Source organism: Lipotes vexillifer, unplaced genomic scaffold, assembly GCF_000442215.2.
Source record: "Lipotes vexillifer unplaced genomic scaffold, Lipotes_vexillifer_v1.1 scaffold1106, whole genome shotgun sequence".
Classification (NCBI taxonomy): Eukaryota; Metazoa; Chordata; class Mammalia; order Artiodactyla; family Lipotidae; genus Lipotes; species Lipotes vexillifer.
The window spans coordinates 334,753-348,547 of NW_006776601.1; the positions used below are offsets into that span (position 1 = coordinate 334,753).

The 13,795-nt window shown below is 37.7% G+C and overlaps 1 protein-coding gene across 2 annotated transcripts in view; it reads right to left on the bottom strand.

Moving 5' to 3' along the window:
- Positions 1-13,795, bottom strand: part of SLC15A2 (solute carrier family 15 member 2) — a 34,802-nt gene extending 21,007 nt beyond the window's left edge. The window contains exons 1-5 of one of the 2 annotated variants that reach the window (XM_007450499.1): positions 13,662-13,795; positions 11,731-11,818; positions 10,986-11,127; positions 2,929-3,021; positions 1,728-1,827 (exon numbers count right to left, since the gene is read on the bottom strand). In XM_007450499.1, the coding sequence (XP_007450561.1) occupies positions 1,728-1,827; positions 2,929-3,021; positions 10,986-11,127; positions 11,731-11,818; positions 13,662-13,766 (528 nt within the window). In that variant the 5' untranslated portion in view covers positions 13,767-13,795. The remainder of the gene's footprint in view (positions 1-1,727; positions 1,828-2,928; positions 3,022-10,985; positions 11,128-11,730; positions 11,819-13,661) is intronic. The other variant, XM_007450500.1, reaches the window with a different exon arrangement.

Consider the following 13,795-nt stretch of genomic DNA (forward strand, 5'->3'; position numbering starts at 1 on the left):
CAGGCACTGCCTCTGTGAATGTGTATGTGAATATCATATTAGATATTTTAACACATATCTCGCTGACCCCAGACAAACATTTCCCTATCTTTCAAACCCTAGTACAAGCAACTTTAACATTCTTTTACCCCTTTATCTTGGCAAAAATCATCATCTTGTACACTATGCCTATGTACTGTGTCCTATACATATCTATTCTAATATTAGTTTCTTTGCATTAAATGTCTGTTTCTTTCTGTAGGTTGAGTTCCTTTAGGGCAGAAATTGTATCTTATTATTTTCTGTAATCCCCACTAGCATAGTACCTGTTATACTACAGACAATAAATGTTTATTAACTGAATTTATTAAGTGATTGAGTGACTAAATTAAATAATTGATTTTGTGGAATGTGTGGTAGGAATAGGACTAGAACATGGGATAGTGGAGTAAATTGTCCGTCAAACAGGATAATTTACCTAATGTTTATGGGAAGTCTGCCAAAGAGTATAAAAGGATGTCTGTGGGCTTGGAAATGGCTGGTGGAAACCTGGAGATGGGTTTGTACTGTTATTGAAATATCTTTGTGGAGCAGTTACAAAATGAAGCAATTTTCAAATACAGTTGCTGATGCTTTATTCATTGTGCACTTCTGTGCTTCATTCTGACACCCCAGATCTCCTGACACATCAGCACAATCCTCATTTTCTATTTATGGTGTGTTTTGCTTCTTCTCCTGGTCCCCATTTAAACTCATTACACCAATCTATGTGTATAGTTCATTGTGCATAGAATCCCACTTGCCAGAGGTTGGTTATTTCTCCAACAACAGCAAGCAATTATGATCTATGGACCCTCAGGTAGATAAAGAATATAAAATAAGTCAAATGGCCTGAAGGATTAGAGACAGGAAGGAAGACAGGACACAGAGAAAGAACAGAGTGAAAACCCAGAAACATGGTAACTAGCTACAGAAGAGGGAATAATACATGAAGACAGCCAAAAAAGAAAACTGAGAGGAAAAAAGAAGAAGCTAGAAATGTTGGCTGATCTAAGAATAGACTACTTCCCTTACCTAGTTGTCACTGCTTCCTTATACAGGCCCATTTTTACCTTTATTCATACTGTTTTCCCCTCCCACTGACAGTGGCAAGTATTTAGGAAAAGAAGGAATGATCATACAAACAGGTTCATCTAGAGAAACTCATTCTGTTTTATTCCAAATGGTCCTTTTCCCCTTTCATAGAATCTCAAAGCTAGAGATGCTTAAATCATCTCCATACTACTCATCACCTCCCATTCCCAAAGTGATTACCATGTATCTTCTTAAGTACCTCAAGTGAGAGTAAACTCGCTACTTCCAACTATTTGAAGTTTTTCTTCCCATCAAGCCAGAAGCTAGCTTCCTATAGCTTTCAGCCATTGATCTTTGGTTTAATTACTGACATCCTTCAAATATCTATAGACAGCTAAGATATTCTCTTTAATTCTTATCTTATCCAGGCTATAAATATCTCCATTTCCCTCAACCTTTCTTCATAAGAGCATCTTTTAGTCCATCTACCACCCTGGTCACTTTCCTTTGAAATGTTGCAGTTTTTCCCTCTATTAATGACCAGCACCCAGCACTGAACACAGCTCCTCAGATGTGATCTGACTAGTGGATCACTTCAATCTTGGCAAATGGTTACCTGCCGTTTGATGCCTGCTCTACATTCTTGAAAAACACAGAAATTACAGGACTCTTACATGTTTTTCTTCAAACTGGTCTCCACCAAAAGCTGCCACACAGGGTTTGATACCTCCTGTCCCCAAAGCTATTAGACTCAAGCCGACCATTGATAGGACTCTGAAATGGAGAGGTGAGAGTACTAACCATATTGATACTAAACACAACTGTAGAAATAAAATATAGAGCTACAAGAGAAAAAAAAATGTGTACAAGGGCAAAGACCTCCTTCACATTTCTACACTGTGGGCATTTTCCATATGCCTTCAATCCTAGGGGAGACTCAGGTACACTTATAATCCTTGAGTTTCTGCCAGAAAGTATACATTACATGGTGAGATTTGTCCCTGATAGTTTCATTTACCCCTTGTGCACAACAGATAGAAGCAGATACTGAAGGAACTCCAAAGTTAAAGCACTGGTTCTCAATCTTGTCTTAGTCAAAGGGACACTTCAATAGAATGACCTTGTGAACACTTATCCCACATATCCTTAGTAACCACAAAATAAAATGTTAAACTCGTCATAACTAATAGGATTAGTGTCACTGATTTCTGAGGAGACAAAAATAAGGAGGTATCTAATATTTATTAAATTTCAAACAAAATTCTTAACTCATTGGAAAATACACATATAGGCACAGTATAAACATGAATATGTATGACCTGCTTCTTGAACAACTCTAATCCTCTCTACTGACTGAACCAACAGATATCAGAATCTATCAAGAGTCTCTGGCATCATAAACATCAAGAGCTTAATAAAGAGGGATAGAGCAACTGGAATATATGGAACTACACATAAATGGAAATAATCCAAGCTTTGAAAATGAATTCTACAATGTATTATAAGGAAATATCACAGACATTTTTTTTTAACTCTGGTAAAGGTACAATGTGTGGATGGGTGAATAGGTGAGGGAATATGGAGGGCATGAAGGTTTTAATGTCTTCAAGCACATGAAGAGTTTTTATCAAAAGGATACTAACTGGGCATTCTACTAGTCCCCAAATATTTAATAAAAACAAATGAGCTCAGATGAAGCAGGAAAGAGTTCAACTGGTCAAAGTTTTTTCCTTAACCAATTTGGTATTAAAACAGATTGGAAAATAAAGGGACATCATTGGTAAGAAGACAGAAAAACATCTGTAATGAATGTGTGAGACATTTACCTGCCCAATGGAGGAAAAGTGGTTTAGTTTATTCCATGATTTTACTCACGTGTGTAACATTTGTCCCCCCAGTATTGGTAAGGCACCCATGGACTTGATCACATGGCCAAACACATACACCAAGGAGAGATAGATGATTGTCCTGTTGAGAGAGTTAAATCAGTCAGTCTACAAACAGAATTCAGAGATTTGAGTAATTACAGACTCAAAGTTCATACTATTCTCAGTGCCAGGATAAATGGAGCGGCAGAAGGAGGGGGTGGAGGAGGAAAGAATTACCTGAAATATGCAAATAGAAATTATAATGGTGAATGAAACAAACAGTCTAGAAAAAGAGACAGTAACTCTTTACCCTGTAGTGTTAGAGATAATGGACATTCCTTTCTCATACCTGCTCTCTCTTTTCCCTCACTAACCCCACACAAACACAGAGTACCCCGATCTTGTGTAGATATGTCATGACCAGGTTGGATTTGTAGCCAGCGATAATGTTTTAAGTAAGGAGAACCAGAAGAACAGGATACTTTGACCTGAGGTTTCTTCCAAGGAATGTCTTTGGCTCTAGAAATCCATAGGGGTCAAGAAAGAATGTCACATAAACAGGAAAAAAGGGATGGTTAACACAAAGAACTTTCTCTAAACACAATCACTGGGATATATAGAGAGGTAAAGGGCTCTCAGGTTCAGTCTGAACACTTGGGTTAATTGTAATCCCCACCACAGTTTCCTCATGGACAATTTCCCAAGGGTAAGAAAGGAACCAGGGTCTTTGAACAGACTTTCCAGTGATATAGCTCATGCAGTTGATAGGAACTTGTTGTTATGCTTTTTTTTAAAAAAATCTGAATGACAAACAGGAAGTAGAAGAGTGAGGAATTCCAGTAAGAACATATGTAGAGATATACACACTGAAACATGGCATACTACCAAATATACAATGTGTATTATTTGTATTAGGACACCAGTATTCTCTCTATATATAAGTAGAATATTAATACTAGAAGGAACCTTGGAAATTATATAGCTTACTTCTGTGATTTTGAAGTGTTATATGCTAATGTGGAATATAAAGAATGGAATGAAGGTAGCAGAGAGAGGCTGGAGAAGTCAGAAATCTCAGAATGTGGATTTCTCATTCTAAATGCCTAACCTTCCTAGGTTGGCTCTCCAGGGAAGGGATCTTAGAGGGTTTATAATGGGAAGCAGGGGATAAGAAAGCTGAGTGACTAAACCAGGGCTAATATTAGGGGAAGGGGCAGCCTTTTCCAAAAGACCTTGTAGTGTCTTATGGAGAAAAGTTCCCTTCATTGGAATAAAAAGAATGAATAGAAAGAAAGGGAATAAAAAGGGACTGAAAAAAAGGCCAACAATTATGAATGCAAAATAGATGATCTATGCTAAATCATCACAGAGAAAAAACAAAAGGAGTCTGAGCTGGAGTGATAGTCTGCGTTGGGAGAACAGGGCAATATCAGGTTGTTGGACTAAATGAATGAGAGAAGTGTAAGTGCCTTAAAAGGAAAACAGGCAACCTTCTAGGTGAAAGATTTAGGGAATTGGTCTAGAATGTGAAGAATGTAAGACAGGAAGTTAATGGCAGAGAACTTTAACAGAAGGAGAGAGAAGTCAAGAGAGACTTGGAAATTCTGCATTTGAAATGGAGTCATTGGGGTCATTACAATCCCAACCACAGGACACAGATCTGTTTTAGATAGATGACCAATCTTCCATTTGCAAATGAGGAAAGTTAAATCCAGAGAAGTCAAAGGATATTTTTAAGGTGACATTCTAATTAGTATTAGGATTAGGTCTAGAACTTCCACTTTCTTACAGCCCAGCATTCCTTCAGTTTTATCATGAACAAGTTAATGTGGAAAAAGGAAAGGGAAGAGAAAGACGTTTTAAATTTTATTTAACTGTAAGAATATCAAAAGCCAGAGACATTTTTAATTAAAGCTTAGGAACTGAGAAGGAGTATGTACAGTAGGCATATATTATTATACATACTTCCTCTGATGGCAGAGGAAGAGACCTAGCATAAAGAGGGTCAGCTCTGAAGAGACAAAAAAAAAAAAAAATAGTGGGGGAAGGACATGCTATAGACACACTCAAAAAACAAAACCAGAAATTGTAGAGAAGACATACAAAAGCATATTTGGCAATAAACACATTTAAGAGAGTGGCTTTTACTGATTGCCATGATCAGGAGTCCAGAGTGATAGGCACAGGTCACAAGGTAAAAACCAACACTAGGCACTATGACTAAAAATGTTATTCTCTCTTAAAAGCAACTAAGCATCAAAAATTGCATCTGAGCATGTAATTAACCCTCTCAGTAGATGTTTATAGAAATCATAAAAAGCCAGTGTCCATGCTTAAAAATTTTATTTTCCATTGTATATCCACTGGCTACTCTTTCCTGTGTGTAGTCCTGAAGAAACGTTCACCTCTTTCCTGACATAGGGAGTTCCTTATACAAGAGTCAGGGACCCTGGGTACCCATTTTCTCTTAACAAAGCTATGATTCTGCGACTGCAAACAGAGGAAGCACTTTTAATAGAAGTTGTTTACTAAATTCAGATGTTTCTAATGTTATAGGATGTTTCTTATCCTGAAGATAACATCTGAAGAAAAGGAGAGGAGTTTTAAATACTTATGTTACTGTCATCATTGTTTTTGTACATGTGAGCTCACACACACCCCGATAGAACAAGTTACTCATGTTTTCTCCAACTCAGTTTCTCTCAGAAAGAGATACCAATTCATCCCCAAAGAGTTTTGTTATTTAAAAAGCAACCACAGGGCTTCCCTGGTGGTGAAATGGTTAAGAATCCGCCAGCCAGTGCAAGGGACACGGGTTCGAGCCCTGGTCCGGGAAGATCCCACATGTCACGGAGCAACTAAGACTGTGCACCACAACTACTGAGCCCGTGTGCCACAACTACTGAAGCCCATGCACCTAGAGCCCATGCTCCGCAACAAGAGAGCCACTGCAATGAGAAGCCCGCTCGCCACAACTAGAGAAAGCCCGCACACAGCAACGAAGACCCAACACAGTCAAGATAGAGATAAGATTGGAGCTGATTTCTTTGATTTGCGTTGGTGTTTTCACGGCAGGAAATGCTTTCAAATCATTTTCTGTGTGTAATCTGAGTGCGGGTAAAGAATTCCTCAACTTGTCAGGATGCTAATTAAATGTAATAATAATTTGTGTAACCTGCTGTGATACTAAAGTGGCTAATGACAGTCACTTGGGTTTCCAACCAGGAAGGGTTTGTTTTAATGCACATGTCTAATTTAAGAAGTTCACTACTTTATTATCATGTAATATTGTCGTTCGCTTGAAATAGTGCAAAGCAAATAGTTGACTGATCACTCCTTAAGAATTTATGGTTTCTTGTAAAATCAACAAGAATCTATTTCCAAAGAAAGAAATATCAAAATTAAGTAATAATTTAAAAATTTACGGGGAAAGTATCTCAGGCAACTCATAACAATTCCTAGATGTTTTTTTTATTAGTCCATGATGTTTTCACAGTAAGAAAGGCTCTAAATTTATAGATAAATGCTGGGCCTGCTACCTTAATATGTGAGTGTAGTTGCCCTGGATGCAATGCAGAGGATACACAGAGGTGATAATTTCGTGCTCCAAGAGAATTAATAGTGGAAAGTTACACGATGCTCAAATAGCTCCTTCCTTAGGAAAAAGGAAACTATCCAGAAAGTCACACACCTAGCAGAATGTATTGGAACCTTGGGACTTAGATATTTTTATAATCCTATTTCTTTTTTTATAGAGCTTCAAAAAATCATCTTTGTTCAAAAAGAGGAAATATTTTCTTTACTATAAACGGACAGAACTTTTCTCATATTTTCACAAATGTTGGTGTTCTTCTATTTCAGGAATTAATTTAAAATGTTGTCATCAAATAAAAATTCCCATATTATTAAAAAAATTTTTTTTTTTTTTTTTTTTGCGGTACGCAGGCGTCTCACTGTTGTGGCCTCTCCCGTTGCGGAGCACAGGCTCCGGACGCGCAGGCTCAACGGCCATGGCTCACGGGCCCAGCCGCTCCGCGGCATGTGGGAGCCTCCTGGACCGGGGCACAAACCCGTGTCCCCTGCATCGGCAGGCAGACTCTCAACCACTGCGCCACCAGGGAAGCCCTAAAATATTTCTTTTATTATTATCAAGTGTCAAAGGTAATCAAGGCTATTACTCTTGAGGCACAAAGCAGATGTTGACATAAGAATGCTCTTTGTCACTACCCCTTATTGTCGTATGCCATGGTGCCAGGCAGAATTGCTGAAATCCACCGCGCCCCCCCCCCCACCAGGGATGTCTCACCCTAATCCCTGGAACCTATGACTATAATGAGATGTCACTTCTTTAATTATGTTATATTATATGACACAATTGACAGTAAGATAGTGAGATTAACTAGATGAGCCTGATCTAATCATATGAGCCATTAAAAGCAGAGACTTTTCTCTGGTAACAGAAGGGGAAGAGATTCAAAGTTTGAGAAGGGTTTGATACACCATACTGATAGCCTGAATATGGAAAGAACAATGTGTCAAGGAAAGGGGACACCTCCACCTGAAAGATGGCAAGAAAATAAGCACCTACAATGACAGGGAAATGAATTCAGCCAACAACGAATGAGGCTGGTGGTAGATTATTCTCCAGAGTCCAACCCAGGAGACACCCAGACCTGTAAGCCAACTGACTGGCTCCCACTTCTCACTTACAGAATTGTGATATAGTAAATGAATCTGGTTTTAAGCCAAAAATAAATAAATTTATTTTTAAAAAGTAGCTGAAGTAGAGATTAAAAAAAAAAAAGCAATCACAATACCCACAACAAAATAAGTCATCTTCACACCTGCCCACACCTACCTCAGTCTTGTGCCTACATTTGAGTATCTGAGGGTGAATAAATTTATTAATTGAAACACTTGCTGTGGGCCTGTTATATACCAGGCACTGTTCTAGGTGCTGTGGATAAAAATATAAATGAGACTTTGTCTTCTAAGTGTCTGAATAAGGTATTAGATTCATATACAATAGTTATGATAAGACAGAGTTTGGTAAATGTCACATGAGGGTAAAAAATAAGGAGTTCAGAGAACTTTAGATTACTTCTGGCTAGTGGTGAAAGGTTAGGGGCAGAGAATACTCCATTGCATAGGTGGAATTTGAACTGAGCCTTAAAGGATTTGGACATAGAAGGCTGGGGAGGAAGGAGATTCCATGAAGTAGAAACTATGCAAACAGACATGGCAAAGAAATGTCCCTGTTTATCATTAGGTAAGTATTAGTATTTGGTTTTTCTCTAGTGTACATTTTTGAAAGGGAGTATGACAATAAGAGCAGAAAGGTAAGTTGGATGAGATTAGTAGACAGTGTGTTAGCAGAAATTTTTGAGCAGAGTAGTAATATGAACAGAGATTTCTTTTAGGAAGATTAATTTGACAGTAGTGCATAGACTCAATTGTGAACAAAAGATATGGGAAGCAATGAAAACATCGTACACGTCCATTTCAATAGCCCAATTTAGAGGCTAATGAAAACCAAAACTAGAGTAGTGGTGATTGATGGCCGTGGGATTCAGTGTTGAGGAGGGAGAATGTGAGAGAGATTATAGAAATAGAATTGGCAGAATTTGAAAACTGATTGGATGTGGGAGTATAGGAAAGCTAGGAGAAAGGATAAGGTGGAATATCTATGAGATGAATGCTAATGTGCAGTTATAATGCATAAGGGCGCTTGAGTGACAGGTTAAGATTACAGAGTTTGAGGAGCCATTAGCATATAGGTAAAATTGACACCGCAGAGCCTGCTGAGGGAAAATCTGGAGAAAGGGAAGAGGGTAAAAGGTATACACTGCGGAAATGCCTACATTCAGGAAAGAGTAAAGTAAACAAAAAGCAAAAGAAAAGCCAAATGAGGAAGAATCCAAAAAAGTAAAAGAACCAGAAAATACAGTGTTAGAGAAGCCTAGGAAGTTTCAAGAATTTAGGAGTGATAACAGACTAAAATGTTAAAACACATTCAAAGTGAATAAGAATTTAGAAAAGACCACTGGGTTTGATAACAAAGAGATCATTACCAGTGATCTAAAAGAGAAGAATTTCAATAGGATAAAAAGACGACATACTATATATTATTTCACTTACCATAATCTGCTTTGCATTAAAGCTAGTTGAATATGAACAACATGAAGCAGGTATTATGTCTTATTCATCTTTTTATCCCTCATGGTTCTTTGGACAAATAGAAGTTGCTCAATAAACATTTACTGAATTAAACTCGATCAGCTTAAGTTGAATCTAATTGGATTCTACTGCAATGCATTACATTACTGTACCCTAAGGAGAGATAATGAAGAGTGAGAAAGGAAGGCAACAAATAATAAGTGATTCTTTTAAAAATCTGAAGGTAGTGATAATAAGACAAAGAAGATAGAAAAAGAAAGGTTAACAATAATTTTGTTTGTTTAAAGGTCTCATATTTGCCCTTGCTTCTAGGTACAGGACAAGAGTGTCTCTGAGGAAGAATTTGAAGGAAAGGGACAGAGGTATTGAGGGTACAAAGACACCAAGGAGAGTGATCTAGGTGACGGTGATACATTTGTAAAAATTCATCCAGCTGTACATTTAAGACTTTTGGATTTGTGTACTTTATGTAAGTTATACCTCAATAAAAATAAATTCAAAAAAAATTAAAAGTACCTCATAAAGGATTGAGATTGAGGGCACAAGTGGAGGTTGCTAAATTTCCTCTGAAATAGTCAGGAAGCTATTACTTACCAAATCTCGGATCTATACTTTTTCAATCTTAAAGGAAGTCATTTTAAAAATAAATAAAATTACTACGTGATATATGTGAGTCTTTTATTCTATAACTGAATGAAGACTATATACCATGGTTTATACTTTCTTTCTGCACATAGTGCCAACCCTCTATCTGGATGGACTTGGTAACTACTACTACATAAGGAGCAAACATAGATCTCAGCCACCTGCCATACCTTTCCCAAGGCAAGAAACTGTGTTTAGTACTTAGTTGTGGTTGTAGCGCTATATTGGGTGCTGATTAAAAACTTTAGAATGAATATATCTAGGCCAAAATGAGATAGAAACCAATGTTTACTAAAGAGGATTCCTTGGAACACTAGGTCCACAAGAAATCCTGAAAAAATATTCCACGGTTAAATAAGTTTGGAAAATACTACATACCATAACCTCCTCTTGGATATTTTATAGTATGAATTCACATGTTAAAGGCTGTAAGAAGTTATGCAGTAAAGATACCCTTTTAGCTTTATTCAGCCTAGCATTTTCCAAACTTATTTGACTATGAGAGCTTTATGTTCCCACATAACATTCATTAGATCCTATACAACCAACTTTCAACAGAATGCACTTTGAGAAATGCTAATTTAGACAATTCCATAGATGACAAGTCCACAGAAAATACCTGAGTGATAGATATCTAAGAGCCATCTCTAGCCCATGAGGATGATGTTATAGGGGACAAAAGTAACACTATCCCAAACATATCTCTTGGTGCTATTTTCAGAGACTTAAAAGATACTGAACTGAACAGACCATTAGTCTAATTCATGAAGATATTTATTATATTATTAAGAAAGAAACTACAGAAGGAGGTTAGAGAAGAGAAACAGAGATGGTAAAAAAGCTAAAAAGAGGGATTCATAAGAAGATAGTAAAAGTGCTGGGATGACTCAATCTAGAGAATAGATGGATAGTATATCAAATAACTACATTGAATTATAAATTTTCTTGTGGGTAGCAATCTCTGTCACCTGAGATCAGAACAAGAACTAGTCTTAAATTACAGAATGGTAGATTAAAATTAGATAAAAGAAAAAAACCCTGCTGACTGAAAAGGGTATAAAAATATTAGAAAAACTGATAATGAAGAGACAAAACCTTTCTGTATTGTCAGTCTGAGAGAGATTCTTATTTGTCATGGATGACATAAGTATGTTCTTGCTTGGAAGCAAGAGGCTAGAAGTGATAGTCTCTGCACAATTAATACATGCAGCTTCTTAGACTGTGACCTCCCATCATCCTTACTTGAATTTTCCCAACCATGAGTCAGCAATGGCTGCTCCCAGGATGGGAGTGAAATAACAGAGGCTGCTGAAGGCATGGTATACAGATGTGGAAGTGTCTTCACTCCAGTGCAGGAAATACAGGAAATACAGGGTCAGCACAGCTGAAGCAAAAAAAGAGAGACAAAACAAAATAGATGCATTATAATGATTTATGGAGCAGAAGAACATTTGATATGGTCTTTGAAGTTGATCTTGACCTTCAACACTCCTATCAGTGAAGTGATGAGGGGTGATTGCTGGGCAGTAGAAGCAGGGCCCCTTGGAGTTGTGGGAGTAAATGGGGCTACGCTTAGTATACAAATGCAATACTCCTCCCTTCAGTCTATGTGTACATAGCATCATTTAGGCCAATCCAAAAGATAACATGGGGCTTCTAATATCCCTTCCTTCTCCTTCCCAGCAATTATATAACCCATAGACCCGAGGAACAGAAATGAAGAATGGAATGTCGATGATGAGAGTTTTTCCACTCATATTCTCATAGGCTGTGTTCTGATTTCCATTTGGCCTTTCTGTTCTTGGCCTGTATGAGTTAGTAGGTGAAATCCCATGAGGCATTTTTTGGAAGTCTTCACCAAAGGAAAGGACCAATTGGATGAAGGCAGAAAAAGTAGATAAGGGAAATAAGTGCATATGAGATAGGTTGTTACAAAGATGGGGTGAGAGTGAGTGGAGAAGAGTAGGACTCAAGGACACAAAATTACCTTTCATGCCATAATAGGAAAAGCGCTCACAGAATTCATTCACCACGATGAAGACAATACTCAGTGGATAGTTGGAGCCACAGATTTTCTAAGAAACAAAAAGGCAATGGTTCAAGCATGAACTATATTTCCTTGTTTAAACCATTAGATTGCTCCACAACAGAAAAAAATCATTTATTTTAAGTTGCCATGACAGGTCATGTGAAACAATGGCCCCTGCTCTTCATGAAACAGCCAGTATCACACTAAAAGTGCCTGCATTGCTGATTTAGCAGTGAGAAGCTATTCTGAATATTACTTTGTTCCTCAATTCATTTAACATGAAACTGCTCAGGCATTCCTTGATATTAGACACCAGGACCTGTTCATCTTCCCACAAGTACTAAACGAAAAGCCTGGGGCTCTGGGTAGGAGAATAATCATACTTATTTTCAGGAACAGAACAAAGAGTTGGCCTATGGAGCACTTGATGTCCAGGCAGTCACACTCAGATGTCAGTATCCTGCTTAGCTCCACTGTGCGGATTAACCTTTCTGTTTCCACTTGCCCCATTCACTGTGCTGGGGGAAATCCTAGCAATATGAAGGTTTCCCATTCAGTGGCTACTGAAGCCAGGCACAGAGCCTAGTACAGATTGCTAAAGGTAAGATGACTGATCACCTTGACCTTAGGCAGAGAGTTCTTAAATCTTGTCAAATTAAATGTCCATTCTTTCTATGAAAGAGAGATTCTATAACATTTTCATGCTAATCCTTTTGGGCATTAAAAGGACTACACTATTTCATGCACTGTATCAGTCAGAATAAAAGGAACATCATGTATTATTTCAAATCCTTACCCATTATGATAGCCCAGCCAATATGAGAGGGGGATGGAGATATGTGTCCTTGGTTCAATCGAATCTTATCATGAGATTTTTATTGCCTTTTCTTATTCATAAGATGTACATACATCTTTGTAAGCAGCCTCAAATTCTTTGGGACCAGAAAACATATAACTAAATAAATTAATGTATTCATTCTTTTATCCACATGGATATATAAAAACAACCCTCCAAAATATTAATATACATTAACGTATGATAAAAACTTGCTTGGAAGACAATATAAATTAGTCTTATTACCTTCCCAGCTCACAGCTCGAGAATCATGCAACCTGAAGTTTAGTTAACACATTTCTACTACAGCTATGTAACACTGTCACTGGCTGTGTTAACATACTGATCCAGGCCATGTCACCACACTTGGCTTTATACTTCAGTTTTGTTATTCCAAAGAAACTACCACCTCTAGAATACTACTACAGTTACCTCTTTGCCTGTAGTAAGAATTCAGTAAATACTGGCTAGTATGTCTGTATCCTCTCCATTTACAGGATTTTGATATGAGGATTGAATAAGAATTGGCAAGTGCTTTAACAAGTGTATAAAGTAAAACATTATTATTACTTCCTTGTTTCTCTGTCCTTTCTCCCACTGTAAACTGGAACACAGTAAAAGAAACTAGATCTATTCTAAAACTTCTCTTGGTGGTCAGCATAGATTCTGTGCACAGGGGAAACTAAGGGCTGAGATTTTTTTTTGGTGAAGAAAGAACAATCACACACAGTTCTCCAGAAAGGAGTACTTGCCAAGTTTCCCTGGACATTCAAATTGCTTTTTTTCCACCCCAGAGAAACTCAGAATATACAATGAAATACAGCCAAGTCCTGGATACCAACTGAAGAACTCTAACTACCTCTTTCTGCTGCTTCCTCTCCTAAGTTAAAGGAAACTTCTGTTTAGGTTTGGTTTACAGGTTAATTCTAACTCCAAGAGAGAATAGTTTTTAATACTCTTAACACAGCTCAGCGTGAAGCTCCAGGGGCCAAGGAGGAGAACCAAAAAAGTAAGTCTGTTCCTACCAGAGACAGAACTGAATCTGAGGACTCACCGGAGATGGCTTCTTTGGAAAGCTGGGGGGTCGAGGTGGTACCTCTTCAGGGGAGACAGGTAAAAAAGGAGTTTCCTTGAACTCATTTTTCTGGAAGAGATTCATGGCTGGCTCCTTACTCTCTCTCTCTTCAA